Raw genomic sequence first — 19,505 nt, forward strand, 5'->3', positions numbered from 1 at the left:
AAAGCCTGAATTTGACTGGATTAGGCTTTTGAAACATTTTATGCCCCAGGGCTCTTCTGAGAACAGAGTAATCCCGTTAGCAATTAGTGGAGTTATCAGCTAAATGTGGAACAAGACAGTCAAAGAGCACCCATCTCAAACCACTGTCATCTCAGAGTGACTGTGAGCATACCCAATGCTGCATCCCCAGAGAAGCTGCAGCAGAGGCTTCACACTTATTGGGGAGAGGTGGGGAACTTCATTAAATTAATCTAGCTAGCCACAGGACAAATAATAATGATGAGTGCGGGTGAAGGGAGAGGACCAGAACCCAGAATTGCTACAATGCATTAGCAAAAAAGTCTAGTTTCCAACAAAAAATTATGAAACATGTAAAAAAATTCTGAGAAAGTGTATCTATATACCAGGAAAAAAGCTGGCAACAGAAATTGCCTGTGCGAGTGAGTGACCAGGTGTCAGATCTAACAAAGACATGAAAGTCTTTATAAATATGTTCAGAGAACTAAAGGAAACCATGATTAAAGTAGTAAAAATAGGTATAACTGTCACATCAAATAGAAAATATCAATAGATACAGAGATTATTTTTTAAAGACCCAAAAGGAAATTCTGGAGTTTGAAAGCACGACTGAAACAAAAAAATCACTAGAGGAGCTCAAAAGTATACCTGAACTGGCAAAAGAATTCAGTGAATTTGAAGCAAGATCAACAGAGATTATGCAACCCAAAGAACAGAAAAAAAAAAGACAGAAGAAAAATGGAACGCCTTAGAGAAATGTGAGATTCCACTGGGTGCACCAACATATGCATTACAGAAGTACCAGAAGAAGAGAGAGAAAAGCAGAAAAATCATGGCCAAAATCTCGAATTTATTGAAAAACATTAATCTACATATCCAAGAAGCTTAACAAACTCCAAACAGGATAAACCCAAAGAGATCCACAAATAGACATTATCATGGTAAGAGAGCTGAAAGCCAAAAACAAGGAGATGATCTTGAAAGCAGCAAGAAGGAGGAAAAACAAATTGTCAGTTACTAGGGAATCCCAATAAAATCAACAACTGACTTCTCATCAGAAACAATGAAGGCCAGAAGGCAGTGGGGTAAGATATTCAAAGTCTTCAAATAACAGAAACTGTCAACCAAGAATTCTATATTCAGTAAAGCTATCTTTCAAAAATGAAGATGAAATAAAAAACATTCCCAGATAAATTTAGAAAATTTGTTGTCAGCAGACCCACCTTACAAGAAATACTAAAGGAAGTTCTTCAGGCTGAAAGCAAGTGACCCTAGAAAATAATCTGAACCCACATGAAAAAGCTAAGAGCACCAACAGAATTATGGAATTAAAAAAAACAGCAGAACATATATATTTCTTCTTTTAACTGATTTAAAAAGCAACTGTATAAAACAACGTATATATATTGTTGGACCCATAACATACAAAAATTTAATATGTTTTTCAAAAATGGCACAAAGGAGATAAGTGAAAACAAAGCTGTATTAAGCTAATGACTCCAGATGGTAACCTGAATCCACAGGTACAAATTAAGAGAAGCAAAAATGATAAATAATGTTATATAATGAAAGCTATTCATACATACTTGCTCTCCCCTTCTCTCAGCATCTTTAAGAGATATGATAATATAAAGTAATAAATATATCATTTTATCCCTGCATTTGTAACATTTATAGATGTGATACAACAAAAACACTAAAAAAGAGGAATAAATGAATAGAGCTATAAGGGAGTAATATATCTATGTCAAATTGGAATTAAGTTAGAGCACATCTGAAGCTGATTCTGATACGTTGTGTATGGTAGGCTCTAGATCAACCCCTAAGGAAATAAAAAAATATAGTGACGAAAATCATTAAGGATACTAAAATGCTGCATTAGAAAATATTTAATGTGAAAAGCAGTAAAAGAAGAATAGAGAAATAAAAAGGACATAAAAAACAAAAAGTAAAATGGCAGATATAAACCCAACTATATCAATAATATCATTAAATGTGAATAAGGTTAAAGAACCCAACAAAAAGGCAGAGATTATCAGACTGAATAAAAAATAAGATCCAATTATACTGTCTAAAAGAGATACTTTATATGCAAAGATACAAACAGACTGAAAGTAAAAGAACAGACAAAGATTTATCAGTCAAACAAGCAGCCACAAGAAAGCTGGAGTCACTATACCATTATCAGACAAAATATACTTTAAAACAAAAAAAAAACATTAATAGAGATAAAGAGGAACATTTTATGATAATAAAAGGGTCAATCCAGCAGGAACATATAACAATTACAAACATATATGCACCTAACAACAGCACCAAAATACATGAAGAAATGGCAGAAATTAAAGGAGATATAAACAACTCAACAGTAAGTACCTTGAGACTTCAATACTTCACTTTCAGTAATAGACAAAGCAACTACAAGATTAACAAGGAATTAGAAGACTTGAACAACACTATAAACTGACTAGACCTAGTAAACATCGATTGAACACTCCACCCCAAGAGTAGACTATAAATTCTTCTCAAGTGAACAGGGAGTGTTCTTCAGGACAGACCTAAAGAAAGTAAAACTTTATGCTAGAAGTAAAACTTTATTCTATGACATAAAACTAATGTCAATAATTCATTTTTGAAAAAATACAAATAATACAAAGTATGTTCTCTGATCACAATGGAACAAAATTAGAAATGAGAAAGGAAGAAATTTTGGAAACTCTCAGGTAAGTGAAACTAGAACACTCCTAAATAAATGGATCAAAGAAGAAATCAAAACTTATAGGGAGCAGCTAAAGCAATTTATAACTGCAAATGCCTAATTAAGAAAGAAGAAAGATATCAAATGAATAAACCAACCTTCTACTTTAAGATACTAGAGAAAAGGAGCAAACTAAACTTACAGCAAGCAGAAGGCAAGAAATAATAAAGATTAAAGAAGAAATTAATGAAATAAATAACTGAAAAAGAGAAAAATCAATGAAACCCAAAACCAGTTCTTTGAAAAGATCAACAACACTGACTTAACCTGATTGTCAATGGGAAAACAAACAAACAGAAGACTCAAATTACTACAATCAGAAATAAAACAGGGACAATGGAATATTACTCAGCCATAAAAAGGAACGAAATTGGGACATTTATAGAGACATGGATGGACCTAGAGACTGTCATACAGAATGAAGTCAGAAAGAGAAAAACAAATATTGTATGTTAACACATATATGTGGAAACTAGAAAAATGGTATACAGATCAACCAGTTTGCAAGGCAGAAATAGAGACACAGATGTAGAGAACAAACATATTAAAATAAATACATACATACAGAAAAATTTTTTAAAAAAGGACATAAAACAGGGGGCTTCCCTGGTGGTGCAGAGGTTAAGAATCTGCCTGCCAATGCAGGGGACACAGGTTCGGGCCCTGGTGTGGGAAGATCCGACATGCCTGGGAGCAACTAAGCCCGTGCACCACAACCACCAAGCCTGTGCTCTAAAGCCCACGAGCCACAACTACTGAGCCCACGTGCTGCAACTACAGAAGCCCACATGCCTAAAGCCTGTTCTCTGCAACAAGAGAAGCCATGGCACTGAGAAGCCCATGCACCGCAACAAAGAGTAGCACCTGCTCGCCACAACTAGAGAAAGCCCCTGCACAGCAATGAAGACCCAACACAGCCGGAAATTAATTAATTAATTAATTAAGAAAGAAAGAAATAAAATAGGGACATCACTACTGATCTTACAGAAACAAAAAGAAATACAAAGGAATACTATAAACAACTGTTTGCCAATCAATTACATAACTCAGATGAAAAAGACAGATTCCTATAAAGATATAAACTAACCCAAACTAACTCAAGAAGAAACAGACAACCCAAACAGACCTAATAGAAGTAAAGACACTGAATTAGTCAAAATCAAAAACTATCCACAAATAAAAGCTCAGGCACAGAAGGTTTCACCACTGAATTCTACCAAACATTTAAAGAGGAATTAATAACAATTCTTCAAAACCCCTTCCAAAAAAACTGGAGGGAACATTTCCCAACTCATTGTTCAAGGCCAGCATTACTGTGACACCAAAACCAGACAAAGGAATCACAAGGGGAAAACAGACAAACACTACAGACAAATATCTCTTATGAACATGGACATAAAAATCCTCACCAAAATACCAGCAAACCAAGTCTGGCAGCATACAAAAAAAATTATCATTGAATACCAAGTAGGATTTACCCGAGGAATGGAAAAATAAAAACAACATGATCATCAAAATAGACACAAAGCATGTGACAAAATCCAACAGCCCTTTATGATAAAAATGCTCAACAAGGAAGGAATGGAAGGGAACTTCTTTAGCCAATGAAGGACATCTACAAAAAACACACCTAACATTAAATTTAATGGTAAAAAGTCAGATGTGTCCCCCCACCATCAACCCAAGATCAGAAACAAAACAAGAACATTCACACTTGTCATTTCTATTAAAAACTATACTGGGGTTCTAGCCAGGGCAACTAGGCAAGAGAAAGAAAGAAAAGATTGGGAAAAAAGAAGTAAAACTACCTCTATTTGCAGATAACGTGGTCTTGTGTACAGAAAATCCTAATGAATCCACTAAGAAACTATTAATAAACCAGTCCAGCAAGATTGCAGGATACAAGCTCAATATACAAAAATCAACTGTACATCTATACACCTGCAAAGAACAATCTGAAAATGAAATTTTGAAAATTCCATTTACGACAGCATCAGAAAGATGAAATACTTAAGAATAAATTTAACAAAAGAAGTTCAAAAGTTATACTCTAAAAACTATAAAACACTGAAAGGAATTCAAGAAGATCTAAGTAAACAGAAAAATATCCCATGTTTATGGATCAGAAGACTTAATATTGTTAAGATGTCAAAACTCCCCAAGCTGATCTACAGAGTCAATGCAATCCCTATCAGAATCCCACCTGGCTTCTTTGTGAAAATTCACATGGAATTAAAAGAAACACAGAAGAGCCAAAACAGTATGGAAAAAAAAGAACAAATTTGGAGGACTCACATTTTCTGATTTCAAACTTAACTACAAAGTAACAGTAACGTGCAGGCAGTGTGTTACTAGCATGGTGACCACACAGATCACCTGAACAGAATGCAGAATGCAGAAATGAACCCACGGGTCTAAGGTTTAAGGAGAGTGCCACAGCCATTCAATAGACAAAGAACAGTCTTTTCAACAAATTGTGCTAGGACAACCAGATAAGTCACATGCAAAAGAATGAAGTCAAATCCTTATCTCACATAATTTACAAAAATTAGCTCAAAATGGACCAAAGAGCTAAAACTACGTCTTAGAAGAAAACGTAGGATTCTGTAAAACTTTATGACCTCAGATTTAGCAATTCTTAGATATGACGAAAGCAGAAGCAACAAAAGAAAAAACAGATAATTCAAGACTTCATCAAAATTTAAAATGTGTGCATCAAAGGACACTATCAAGGAGGTGAAAAAAAACAAATAACAGGAGAAAAATATTTTTAAATCATTTGATACGGGACTTAAATATCTAGAACACATAAAGAACCTTTAAAAAACTCAATAATAGGGACTTCCTAGGTGGCGCAGTGGGTAAGAATCTGCCTGCCAATGCAGGGGACACAGGTTCAATCCCTGCCCCAGGAAGATACCACATGCCGCAGAGTAACTAAGCCAGTGCGCCACAATTATTGAGCCTGCGCTCTAGAGCCCGTGAGCCACAACTATTGAGCCCATGTGCCACAACTACTGAAGCCCATGCACCTAGAGCCCGTGCTCTGCAACAAGAGAGGCCACCGCAATGAGAAGCCCACGCACCACAACGAAGAGTAGCCCCTGCTCACCACAACTAGAGAAAGCCCGTGTGCAGCAACAAAGACCCAACACAGCCAATTAAATAAGTAAATAAATAAATAAATAAATAAATAAATAAATAAAAATTTTAAAAAAACCCAAAAACTTCAATAATAAAAAGACAACCCAGTTCAAATATAGGCAAAGGATTTAAATAGACATTTCTCCAAAGAAGATATACAAATAGTCAATAAACACATAAAAAGATACTCAACATCATTAGTCATCAGGGAAATGCAAACCAAAACCACAAGTTATCACTTCACACCTACCAGGATGGCTATAATAAAAAATGCAGGTTGATGAGGATGTGGAGAAACTTGAATCCTCATACACTAAACATAAAATGGTGCAGCCACCTTGGGAAACAATCTGGAAGTTCCTCAAACCATTAAACACACTGTTCTTATATGACCCAGCAATTCCAGTTCTAGATATGTATCTCCCTACATAAAACTTGTATATGAATATTTAAAGCAGCAGTAGTCAAAGCCTAAAGGTAGAAACAGCTCAAATATCCATCAACTGATGAATAAACACACAAAATTTGGTACATACACACAATGGAATATTATTCAGTCATAAATGGGGGGAGAGTATTGATATGTGTTATAACATGAGTAAATCTTAAAACATGCTAAGTGAAAGAAGCCTGTCACAAAAGACCACATTTTATATGATGCCATTGATCTGAAATGTCTAGAAATAGGCAAGACAGAATAATGACAGAAAGTAGATTAGGGGTTACTTAGGGCTGGGGAAAATAAGGGCTGGGGTGTGATGGCTAGAGGGTCTGGGGGTGGGGGGAGTAATGAAAATGCTCTACAATCTATTGTGCTGATGGTTGCACCTATCTATAAATATGCTAAAAACCAAAGAAATGTATACTTTAACAGACTGAATTGTATGGTATGCAAATTATATTTTAAAAAAGCTATCTTAAAAAACTTTTTTCTCATGACAGCCTTCAGCAATTCCTCATAACCATCTCCAGTTCTTTATCTTCAATCAGAATGCTTACCTGCAAAATAGCTCTAAAGTCTTTATGGGTGGTTAGGAGGGCAAAACCAGACACACAAAAGACACAGAAAAGTTAGAGATCTGGAAGTTACCCCTGCCTTTGTCTTTTCTCTCACCCCCATATTCTGATCAGTCACCATATCCTGTGATGTGCGGCCTCTTAAGATAGTCTTTTGACAGCCCTTACAGGGCCCTGGAGCCACAGACACATGGGTTCTAATACAGGATTGTGCTATCAACTCTCTGGACCCAAGGCAAGCGACTTAGCTTCTTAACATTTCTCCTCTTTGGTAAAACACAGGTATCAATACATAAGCTTTATAAGGGTGGTTGTGGGAAAGAAAAAAAAAAGGAAAACTATCAGTATATGGCTGACACAAAGCAAGCACTAAGTTATTAATGGTTTCTCCAACTCCTCCTTTCCAATCTTGCCACCACTAGGCCTAGATCAAATTTTTCTCTTCCCTGCCTAGACAATTTCATCAGCCCCTCTCAACTGCTCTACTGACCTCCTTTCAAGTCCATCTCCTATTTATTTCTCAAAGTGACTTATTCAGTCCTGCAAATCTAGCAGTGTTATTTCCTAGCTGAAAATATTTCTGTTTACCACTCTAGGTCCTAATTCCTTAAGAGTATATACAGCCCATGGTGATCTGAATCCTCCCACACTTATCTCATACCTCACTCTCCAGCAACTTCTTTCCACTCTCACAAACCCCCTGCATTCTCAAAACTGATTGACTTTTTTTTTTCTTTAAATTTAATTTTTCCCTCCTTTAATGACTCAGTTTGTAAGTTACTTCTTTCAGGAAGCCTTCCAAACTTCTCAGATGGACAGTGGTTCTCACATTAGTGAGCATAAGAATCCCTGGAGGGCTTATTCAAACACAGATTGCTGGGTTCCATTCCCAAGAAGTTCTGATTCAGTAGGTCTGGGATAGGACCCAAGAATGTGCATTCCTAACAAATGCCCACATGATCACATCCTAGGAATTACTGCTTCACGCCCCCTCTCTCACGACACTCACCCCACTGTATTCTAATGTTCTGTTTATGTCTTTATTCCATGAGCTCCCTGAAGACAGGGGACACTAAGCCTTATGGCTAGCCAGACACCCCATAAGAAGTTATGTAGACCCTACAATAAATCTGCTCCTCCCTCTCCAATTACTCAGATTTCATCAACAGTTCCACTACTTTCCCAGTCACTGAAGGCTCTGAAGAGTTACTGAAGAGCCATCCCAACTTCTGCCTTTGTCCCCCAGATTCAGAGACTCACTAAGTCTTGCTGATTGATATTAGGCCAATTCTCATCCTCTGGCCCTATCCATTCTCACCACCACCATCTCTTTACTGGTCTCCCAGTCTCACTTTCTACTTATTTCAAATAATGCTTTGAATCCTCCTAAAACAACATCTGCATACATCACCTCAATACAACCATCAATAAACTCCACAGTCAGCTGTGTTTCAAGCCCTGTGTGATGGTTCCTACTTACACATCCAAATGTTCATGCTTCCTGCCCTCGTAAGTCTATGAACTGAGGACAGCTGCCTTCTCTCATTTATCTCTGTCTCAGCAGTGCTGAACTGATATAAAGTTGGCACCCCAATGTTTAAATTTATGAACCATACAGATATACTTGGTTTTGCCTGCATCACTGCTTATGTCTGACCCTTTTTTATTTATTCTTCCCTTGTTTAAATGCCTAACACGAGGTACATCATATTTTGTTGATCAAAAAACCAAAGTAACAATATTTAACATAAGTACACTGTTTCACTGCTACTGCACTGCCAGCATCTACCTAACTAAAAAACGTTAGCAAGTAGCCCCTAAGGTCAATGGACTGGTCTGGTTGGTGTCTAGGCTTTACCTTCATCTGTGCCAGCTGCTGCTGCTGCTGCTGCTGCTGCAGCCTCCGGAGAGCCTCTTGCTGCTGCTGCCTCTGGCGCATTAACTCCTTCTGCCGCTGGAGCTCCAGCTCTTTCCTCTTCCGTTCCTCCTCCTCGTGCCGGAGTCTGGCTGCCTCCTCTTCCATTCGCAGCCGGTTCTCCTCTAATCGACGCTGGGCTTCTTCTTCTTCCCGGGCCCATTTTGCAGCCTCCTCTTCCTTCCCAGAAGGAAAAGTAAATCATAATAAAATTTAATTGTATTTTTAAAAAATCTGAATCACTTTTCAAAGCTTCAGTCAGAGGCATGCTTACAGGATAATTATGTTTAATTTATTTGCTAATTTCTACATAAAAGGAATGTCACTTTGAACATCTATGGTAAGTACTGATCTCTAAGAGATCACCACAAACTGCAAGCAAGTCTCTTGGAAACTGTTCCAATACTGAAACACAGCTGGCTTTTCAGGGTGCTGAGTGCAAAGAGCTGCCAGGACCTGCAAGGATACTGATTATCAGGAATGCCCAGACAGTTCCAGAGCCGAAGCAACTTGACAAAACCACTTAATTCCATGCCAGGTTCTCACCCCTTATGGCTCACAGGGCCCTTGGAAGATTTCTCCTTGACTCATCCTCTACCCCTCTACTACTTTCTGCAGTATCTTGGCTCATTTTCCTTCTACTTCCCTCCCTCAAAACCATCCCACGTGCCCCTGGAATACCCCGGCCTTCCTCCGTGGAGCTGACTTACTATACCTGCAACGGTCTGTCTTAGCCAGACAGCACATTCCCCTCCATTCTCCAGAACTCAGGGCAGAAGCCAGCCACTCTATAAGGACTTCCCTAGCTTTCAGGAGTTAGACCTCCCCTCTACCTTTTGGTTATACCCAGCTACACCTTGTCCTCCTCTCTCTGTCTGCTCTTACCCCACGTGTGGAACAACTGTTATTACCTATTCAGCAACCATTCCTCCCAGGCTGCTTCTTTGTAGACAGAACCTCCTGTCACATCCAAGGTTTAAAATGCCAGATTTAGTTTTTTAAGCTTCCAATGTAAATAAGGACACCCATGTGATCCGATTTAGGCCAAGGAGATGCTTCTAGAAAAGATACTCTTCCCAAACAAAAAGGAAAGAAGCATGAGAGAAGGGCCACTCCCTTTCTAGGTACAGGGTATGGTATGGTATCTGAAACTCCTAACCATAAGGCAAAAAATATGAACTCAAAAGTCAACACACTAAGAAATGGTAGAGCACAGTGTGAACCATGAGGTAAAAAAGTCAACACACCAGGAGATGACAGAGGAGAAGCATGCAAAGGATCTGGATCCTTAATGACATTACTGAGTCACTGAAGTTCATGTTTAACTGCCTTATCTCCAGAACACCCGGATATGTGAGGCAATAACGTTATCTACTGTTTAAGTCATTTTTAGGTGAATATTTTGATTTTTCAGCTGAAAACATTCAAAATGTGGCATGTATTTCTTGTAAAATCATCACCTATATAGTCTGTGAGCTTCTTGAGGACAGAAACAATTTCTCAAAGTTTTGGACTCTACCAGGAGACAATCACAATAACTGGCATATGGTATATTAACAAAATATATTAACTGTAAAATGAATAAACCAAAGAATGAATCAATCTAACCTGGAAGTTATCAACCTCTAAAGAATTTAGATTTCTCAAAGAGTTTCAATCAAGAACCTAAGCAAAAGCAGGTAATCTCCAGCTCTGTGTCAATCTAAGCAACAAACAAAAACCTACACCCATAAGTGTGGACTGCTGCACATCGTGACTTCCTTCTGAAGAGTACAGTAAGGGGGAAAAAAAGTAACTTTACAGTGGAGAAAGCTGACAAGCACTACTGCAGCCAGGTATTCAATGTCAACATCAATAACTACAAATCATGTTGGTAAGATGTACCTTTTTTTTTTTTTTAAGCTCTTTACTGGTATATAATTGCTTTACACTCTTATACCAGCTTATAAGGTACACCAAAGTGAATCAGCAGTATTTATACACACATCCCCATATCCCCTCCCTCCCGCGACTCCCCCAGACCCTCCCCATCCCGGCCCTCCAAGGCATCACCCATCATCGAGTTGATCTCCCTTTGTTATACAGCAACTTCCCACTAGCTATCTATTTTACAAGATGCACCCTTAGTATGTGATGAAAATGGTACTTTACTTCTATAATCTTCTTCCCAAACACTCTAGTCTAATTGTGAGAAAAACTTCAAAGAAATTCTGATACAGGGTTACGCTACAATATACTGACCAGTATTCCTTAAAACTGTCAAAGTCATCAAAAACAAGGAAAGTCTGAGACATTGTCACAGCCAAGAACAAGCTAAGGAGACATAACAACTAAATGCAATATTCTGGATGAGATCCTGGAATTGAAAAGGGACAGCGGGGGAAAGCTGAAGAAATGTTAATGAACTATGGTCTTTAGTTAATAACAATGCATCAAAATTGACTTATTAATGTGTCAATACTGGTTTATTACAATAAATGTGCCACACTAATGTAAAATAGTAACAGGAGAAACTATCATCCCAATTTTTCTGAAAATCTCAGACTGTTCTAAAAATAAAATCTACTAATTAAAAAAAATCTATCTCTGTTCTTGAGCTTCTCTGGTGGCACTGGTTCAAGCCCTGGTCTGGGAAGATCCCACATGCCACGGAGCAACTAAGCCCGTGCGCCACAACTACTGAGCCTGCTCTCTAGAGCCCGTGAGCCACAACTACTGAAGCCCGAACACCTAGAGCCCGTGCTCCAAAACCAGAGAAGCCACCGCACCGCAATGAAGAGTCGTCCCTGCTCCCTGCAACTACGGAAAGCCCTCGCGCTGCAACGAAGACCCAATGCAGCCAATAAAATAATAAATACATAAATAAATAAAATTACTTTTTTAAAAATCTATCGCTGTTTTTAAACACTAAAATGAAATGCCTCAGGGGTTCTGGCAACCCGTAGCAGCACAATGGCATAACTGTGCTAGAGCTAGACAATGGCCATCACTGCATCATCTTACAGACACACTAAGCAGCAATGAACTGTGCACTGTGAAAGTGTGAACCGGGAAGCACCCTAAAGTGAAGAACTGTCAACCTCCAGATCTCCACATTTGGTTTTTTAAGGGTAGGCCTTCTTCAATTTCTCTCTGGTGTTCTGTTTTTGTTTGTTTTGATTTCTTGACATTTGTTCAGCTTTTATAATTACATGTAGGATGGTTACCACAAAAGTAATAAGATCCAGTTAGATCTCTTTTGGTAATTTTCCGCAACCTGAAAAAGTTTTAGGTAGGCTCTCGTAATATCCTAATACTTTCTTAATCACTAATTCCTAGCTTCAAAGAAGCAATGAGAAGAGCAAACCATCTGATCACCTGCTTGCGTAACAGTTCTTCCTGCTTCCGCCTCTCTTCCTCTTCTCTTCTCCTCTCCTCCAGTCTTCTAAGAGCTTCTTCTTGCTGCTGTCTTTCTTCCTCTTCTCTTTGTCGCCTTAATGCAATTTCCTGCTCCCTCTGGCGTCGCAGAGCCTCCTCCTAAATTAAAAAATGGGTGCGTGTGAGTGTGTGTGCACACGTGCCTGCATCTCAATATACTATATCATAATTTGAAAAGAAATAGGCTATGTGCTGAGATTCCGTTAACAGTAAATATAAAAAGCATCTAGGGCAAAAAGTGCATATGTGAACTGGGGAGTAGGCATATTAAGAGTTAAAATAACTTGTATTTAAAATATTAATAGTTAAAGAGCACTACATGTGAAGTCCATCCTGGTTTCTACGTTAGCTACATCATTTCCTGATGAATGCTAGAAAGGATTCAGGCTTTAGTTTCTCTGTTGCTACCATTAGTCCCTATTTTTTAAATTAACTGAGAACCTAAGGCATAAAGAAAGCAAACCAACATAGCCACCAAAAAAGGCCTGGTGAGGCAGAGATAAGTTCTCCAGTCAGAAGTACTGAATAAAGCCACGTGTCTCAGTACATGTTCTTAAGAACTAAAGTCCCATGGATATTAAATATACAGAAAAGTGTCCCACTGTCAAAATAACTTAGGAAAAAATAATGGGCAACACAGAATTAAACAGGTTTCTTTACTGTAAAACTTCTTAAAGTCCTTACATGCGAATGCAGAGTGTGACTCTAAGAAATACTAGTAGTTCGAATCTAATCTCAGCATGGACGTGGACGCCTTTTGTTTTTCAGAGTTCTTCTTAGGGCAAAAAACAAGAAGGAAATATGAAGTAAAGGCTAGACACTGGGGCTGTTACAGAGTGGATTCTTTCAAATTGGATCTTTAAAAATACCAGTAGAAAAATGGCCTAAGCATATAATAGAGAATTTCCAAAAAAGAAATACAAATGGCCACAAAACATGAAAAACATTCAGTGTCACTGGTTATAAATATTTAAACAAAGACTTAATTACTTCTGAAATCTAACCGGTTTATAAAACCCCAGGAATATGGAAAAGCAATCATTTCCAATGATTTACTAGTACTGAAGAATATCCCTCCAGTGGGTGTTAGTGGATAACTGACATTTTTCCTAAAGGGAAGTGAGTCTCCTAAATTCAAATCCCAATCATGCTGCTAACATCCTGATGCCTTAGGGAAGCCATCTCTGGGAAAACTATGACCTGTGAAATGATAACTATGACTTGTGAAATGACGAGAGTGAGCAAGATATCCTGAAGGCCCTCCTTCAGCGGTAATCCTATTGGCAGAGTTCTCAGAGACACACCTGTTTCCTTCGGGCAAGCTCTTCTTCCTCCCGCCTTTTCCTATCTTCTTCCTGCTGTCTCCGAAGCATTTCCTCCTGTTGTCTCCGGAGTTCTTCTTGCCTCTTTCGCTCCTCCTCTTCCCGTTTTGCCCTCATTTCTGCCTCTCTTCTCTCCTGTTCTAGCTGTGGTTACACAAGGGTACTCTTAGAAACTTGAAGCCAAGCACAGGAGCATTCCAACATCACTGACCAGTACTGTTGGGAGCTGGTCAGTGCAGACACTGGAAGGTACAGACACTACCATTCACTCAGTTACTTGCACTGTAGTCCAACTGGGTGATGAAAGCAGCTCTGTAAGAGCTCTAAGCTCTGCTATATCACAGTAATCAGAAAAGTTTTATGCTCTTCTAAACTGAATGCACTCACCCCTACTTTGACCTGCCCTCTTCACTCCACACTACTACTGCACCACATCTCCTACATGTGGGAGAGACAGTGGCCAGTATGAGAGTAACATCAGAAATCTCTTGGCATGGCATTTCTTTGTTCATCCCTACAAATGATTTTCTGATTGAAGATCTGACAGTGTGTCTAACAAGGTTTCAACCACAATGTTGTTGAAAAATTACAGAATTCTTTAAAATATGAAGACCAACCACTTAACAAACTCTATCAAGTAAGTTCCCAAATACTAGTCAAATCCAGTCCCTAGTCTCCAGTCCTATTGCCACACATATAATTCAGGCCTTTACTTTCTTGTCTACACTCTTAAGAGTGTCTTATCTGGCTTCCCAGCAACCAGTTTTGCCCACAGTCCCCAGCTCAACATCTAACCTCCACCAAAAAATCACTCCCAGGCTTACATTTAACACCATCCTTCACCTTGAAAATAAGTCTTCAATGTGACACAGGTAAGGATCCCCTTGACTGGCCTGCCTCATTTTCTTTAATCTCTCTCATCATTTATTCCTCAGACATACCAGCCCTAGGCTAGACCAAATTACCTTTTTCCTGTGCCAGGATGTTCTTATATACTTCTAGTCTTTATAGACAGGCCTTTACAGGTCTTGTTTCCTCCAACTGCAGTTTACTTTTCATCTCCTTCTACTCTGTCAACCCAAAACCCTTCAACTGACTAAATCCTACTCTCCTTCAAGTGAAGTTAGCTCAGGTAGTACTGTCCAACCAAAGCGTCACCCAATTCCTGACCCCACCTCTCCGACTAGGTAGCTGCCCCTTGTGTTCCTTGTCTGTGTCATCATCCTCCCAATCCCCTCAACATACATATACATATAGATAAGAATGCAAGCTTTCATCATCTATGTGGTCCCAGCACAAAGCACTATGGAACAAGAACAAACTCAACAACTGTTTGAATTATGGTCTGTCACTCACATGGAGACAGATCCTGACCATGAACTCTTTTCATATTCTGGCACTCTAAGAATACTGTCACTGCCTCAGGGGATAAGAATGCACTAAATATAAAAAAGGAACAAGGTTCTCTCGGAGGCATGAGAACCCAGAAATCATTACAATGACACTAGGTGTTCAGAGACAACCTCTTCTGACAAGTACTAAAACCAAAATTCAAGATTCCTAGCTCCTCCAGAAGATGTGAGCAGAATACAGAATGTAATGTTAATACTGAGCTTTCAATGTAGTGGATGTTTTCTTATAGTCTTGTAACAAGCATTGATACCATGAATAACGTAACATGTAACCATGATCATTAATGTGTCAACAAACCAACTGTAATTGATTTAAACTTGTTACTTTTAATTGCTCTGAGGTCTTTTTGGGGAGAAGAAGGCACAATAAAGACAGAGTATGAATGTACTTATAACAGCTACATAGCCGTAAACTAAAAGGATATATGTATAAGTAGCTAGAGAGACAGAGGCATCAGTAAACGAACGTGTATGTCCTGCAGCTGGAAAGCATGCCCTGCTATGGGAGAATGAGTTTCTGACCTTTGCAGCTTTTGCCTTCTCCATCTGCTGAAGCTGTTCAAGGGCAGGTCCTGGAGTTGTGGTGTCAAGGGGAAGATCCCATACACTACCACCTTCCCAAACTATAAGACATGAGGGGAAAAAAGTGAGGGCTATTATCAGAGCTTACACACATGGCTAAATATCCAGAAGCACAATGAAAAAAGCTGCTTCCCTGTCCCTGAATGAGCTCCATCACATATATCGGTTCTGCTTCTAAGTAGACTGAACTACCAGTGGGCTCTAGTTTATATCAATACCCTTCAACCCATCTAGAAGGAAAGAAAAGTACCAGGCATTTATTAGGAACTAATTTCATCCTCAAAAAAAACCCTTTATCTGTTCATATCCCCATTTTTACAGATGAACAAGCTAATAAGGGTCAGAGATAGTTTGGTGACATTCCCAAGGACACATGGCAGGCACACAGCCATGCCAGGATTTAAATCCCAGTGTATATAGATATCAAAACCAATGGTATTTCCAGTAGCCATACAACTTCGTACTGCATACCAAGTGGAGAGTGGGGTTAAGAGAGGTATAGCTATAGAACTTGAGAATTAAGCAGTTGCACAATATTGTGAATGTATTACACATGCCACTGAATTGTTCACCTTTGAATGGTTAATTTTATGTTACATGAATTGCATTTCAATAAGAGAGAGAGAGAAAGAAGTACAGCTGGAGCTGGGAGTCCTCTGGAAAGGCTAGGCAGGTCTCACAAATGATACTGGGTGTCCTGCTGACCTGAAAGGCAGCGCAGGGTCTGATCTCAAAGTAAATGAACAGATAAAGGCTTCTAAGCCTGTTTTCCTACTGCCTGCAAGGTCTGCTTACACCACTTTTCAGCATTCTCTATTTCCTACGTTCCTATTATAGTCTATTTATGGACTATAAATCATCATCTGTATAAAACCAATGGACTGTTTGTAAAGGACCTTAACTGCATCATACCTGAAGAAAGAAATTGTTTAATATGATAATTATAGTTTTTTAAAAAGTGGAGAATTTTTTAACATCCTAACAACTATAAATGACTACCAAGAAAAAATGACACACAGCATGGGAAGATGATAAGGGACGATAATCAGTCCTCCTCCTGCCATAATCCCCAGGGTCAATGTTAGCTATGACCTAAATGGCTCAATGGCTTTAAGAAAAATCCATCAATGGCCATGGTTCCTGAAAACTATCAACACCAACTACAACCTCCTATAAGAACTATTCTTGGTTTAAACTACCACCTCTGCATGGATCAGACCTTAAGAAATAGAAGTGTTGCACCCATATCAAGATGTTTCAAAAACCCCAGCCCTAAATTTTCCAATTTGATGCAAAAAGATCAGAGAATGAGGTAAGAATAGCCTTTTCTATTCCCAAAATTTGGGGGTACCTGCAGTGTTAAGCTACTTATCAACCCTTGACTCAAAAGAATAGATCATCATTACTTATGTTTTTACTTATACTTCTTCTCACTCTGGCAGAAGCGATCAAAAACAATTTAAAAGACTTTTCTACAGTGGTTAGAACAACATAAAAAAGATAGGCTGGCTCAATTTCAAGAAATCTATCTACTAAATAATTTCTAGCAACTGCTTAACAGCTATTTTCAATCCTTTGTTGTGGTCTATTTAAAACAAAACAAAAACCCCACTTTTTATTAATATTCAATACAAAACAGGTCCAAAAACTGATATATTTTTTAAAAACTGAATTCTGAAAGTTATTAAGAGTCTAAATCCTTGGAGCTATATACTGAAGGCCAATCTAAGTTTTTACCTGTAGGCTGTGAGGCTGGTGGCTGGAGTTCCCATATAGAACCAGTATCTGGCACTGACACAGACCTAGTTACTGAGGGAATGACGTTCTGATCAGATATTCTGCAAAAGGGAAATCAGAAGATTAACTTAACTTGTTCTTACCATTCACAAAAATAAAGAGATATTTTCAGATTATCTGTAGATTTCTGAGGTTATTTGGCCAGAAAACTTCACTGTTTTAACTAAGACATAACATTACCAAAACATTCAGGAAAGAAAAAAAGGATGGAGGCAAGGTAACCACACTTCTGGACTCCTCAAGGTATTAGCAAATTTTGATTTCCAAATAATGGATACGTCAACTGTCTTTATTTTTTTTTAATGAATTAATTAATTTATTGGCTGTGTTGGGTCTTTGTTGCATGGGCTTTCTCTAGTTGTGGCAAGCCAGGGGCTACTCTTTGTTGTGGTGCACAGGCTTCTCAACGCGGTGACTTCTCTTGTCGCAGAGCAAGGGCTCTAGGCGCGCGGGCTTCAGTAGTTGTGGCACGTGGACTCAATAGTTGTGGCTCTCGGGCTCTAGAGTGCAGGCTCAGTAGTTGTGGTGCACAGGCTTAGTTGCTCTGTGGCATGTGGGATCTTCCCAGACCAGGAATCAAACCCGTGTTCCCTGCATCGGCAGGCAGATTCTTAACTACTCCTGCACCACCAGGGACATCCCTGCCAACTGTCTTTAAAAAACCCAGAATATCTCAATAAGAGTCACAGAGGCAGCATGTTACCATGAAAAAACTCACAGACCGTAAGTCAAAATGTCTGCATTTTAGTTCTATCTCTGAAGTTTTCTGTGTATTATGTCAACCAAGCCCTTTAGCTGCTCAGTTTGCCCTTCTTTAAAATGGACACCTTAACACCTAACCTGCCTACCTCACAAAATGGGTTATGGTTCAAAAGAGAAATATAAAAGGTTTTGGTTAAACTGGACAGTTAAGTTTTTAAGAGCAGTGACTGACACCTTTGTGGGAGATACAACAAATACTACCCTGAATGACACTTTGAAACAGCAGGAATTTAACACTTTCAGCATAATTTCCTTTACCTTAGACCTACCTTAATGGCTTTTGGGTCTGGAAAATTATAACTCTGTATGGCATTGTTATTATCTTTCTTGATATATATAGGTAAAAATGAGATTAAATTTCTCAACTACAATTTTTTTTTGCTGATTCCATGAGACCACACTGCTTTTCAAGTGTTCTTATTAGTATTCTTTGGTTATTATTGAAAATTTCTCCTCTGAGAAAAAAGACCAAATAAATGCTTTACTTATTATTATTTTTAAAAACTATGTTCTGTTTTTACACACAACACAAAGATATGTGTTGTGTGTGGTAACTTCACACATTAAAAATTTCCTTTCCTCTCTTTCTTTAAAACATACACACATACACACACACACACACATACACAAGGTGACACGTCATGGAAACGACCACCAACCTCATCTTCAGTGCCTGGAACTGCTGGAGAAGAAGTGCCAACTGTTGCTGCTGCTGGGAAGATAGTGCTGCTTTCTGTTGTTGAGCCAGAACTTGTGCATATTGTTGTCTTCAAAAAGTAAGATACAGTATAACCTGTCTATCCACATTTAGTTCACTTTACTGAGACATTAAAAGACAACGTTCAGCCCCCTCACCCCCCAAAACACCATTAGCAATAGCTATCAAATATATTTTTACAATTCTTCATAATAGTCAAACAGTTCTACAGTTTATTCTAGAAAGAACTGAACTAACAGATGACATGCTTCTGAATGAAAAGAGAACAGAAAAAAAAAAAAAATTTAACGAAATGCCAAAAATTGGAAAACTCCCTAAAGATAACAGCAGCCTTTTATTAGAAAACAATTGAAAAATCAGACAGGTTCAAATTAACAGCTATTTCCACCTGAAGAACTCTTTGCAAAAATAAAATCACTTGTATAAAAATTCTCAAATTTATACGCTTCAGCTTGGAAAATTTAGGTAAGGTTTTTTTCACTAGATCAGAGGTGGACAATTTTTTTCTGTAAAGAGCCAGACAGTAAATATTTCTGGCTTTGCAGGCCATTCACAACTACTCAATTCTGCCTCTGTAGTGCAGAAGTGGTCACAGATAATACACAAACAAATGGGTATGACTCTGTTCCAATAAAACTCTGCT

At 38.4% G+C, this 19,505-nt stretch overlaps 1 protein-coding gene across 9 annotated transcripts in view; it reads right to left on the minus strand.

Annotated features, from left to right (window-relative positions):
* GIGYF2 (GRB10 interacting GYF protein 2) overlaps window positions 1-19,505 on the minus strand; it is a 143,129-nt gene that overhangs the window by 34,362 nt on the left and 89,262 nt on the right. For all 9 annotated transcript variants that reach the window (XR_009055005.1, XM_057744115.1, XM_057744117.1 and 6 more), the window contains 6 exons: window positions 18,804-18,911; window positions 17,323-17,423; window positions 15,526-15,626; window positions 13,574-13,735; window positions 12,210-12,368; window positions 8,796-9,032 (listed from right to left, as the gene is read on the minus strand). Coding sequence is in view for 8 of the 9 variants with exons in the window: in XM_057744115.1 (XP_057600098.1) it covers window positions 8,796-9,032; window positions 12,210-12,368; window positions 13,574-13,735; window positions 15,526-15,626; window positions 17,323-17,423; window positions 18,804-18,911 (868 nt within the window). In the remaining variant the exon portion in view is untranslated. The remainder of the gene's footprint in view (window positions 1-8,795; window positions 9,033-12,209; window positions 12,369-13,573; window positions 13,736-15,525; window positions 15,627-17,322; window positions 17,424-18,803; window positions 18,912-19,505) is intronic.

This window comes from Hippopotamus amphibius, chromosome 8 (assembly GCF_030028045.1).
Source record: "Hippopotamus amphibius kiboko isolate mHipAmp2 chromosome 8, mHipAmp2.hap2, whole genome shotgun sequence".
NCBI lineage: Eukaryota > Metazoa > Chordata > Mammalia > Artiodactyla > Hippopotamidae > Hippopotamus > Hippopotamus amphibius.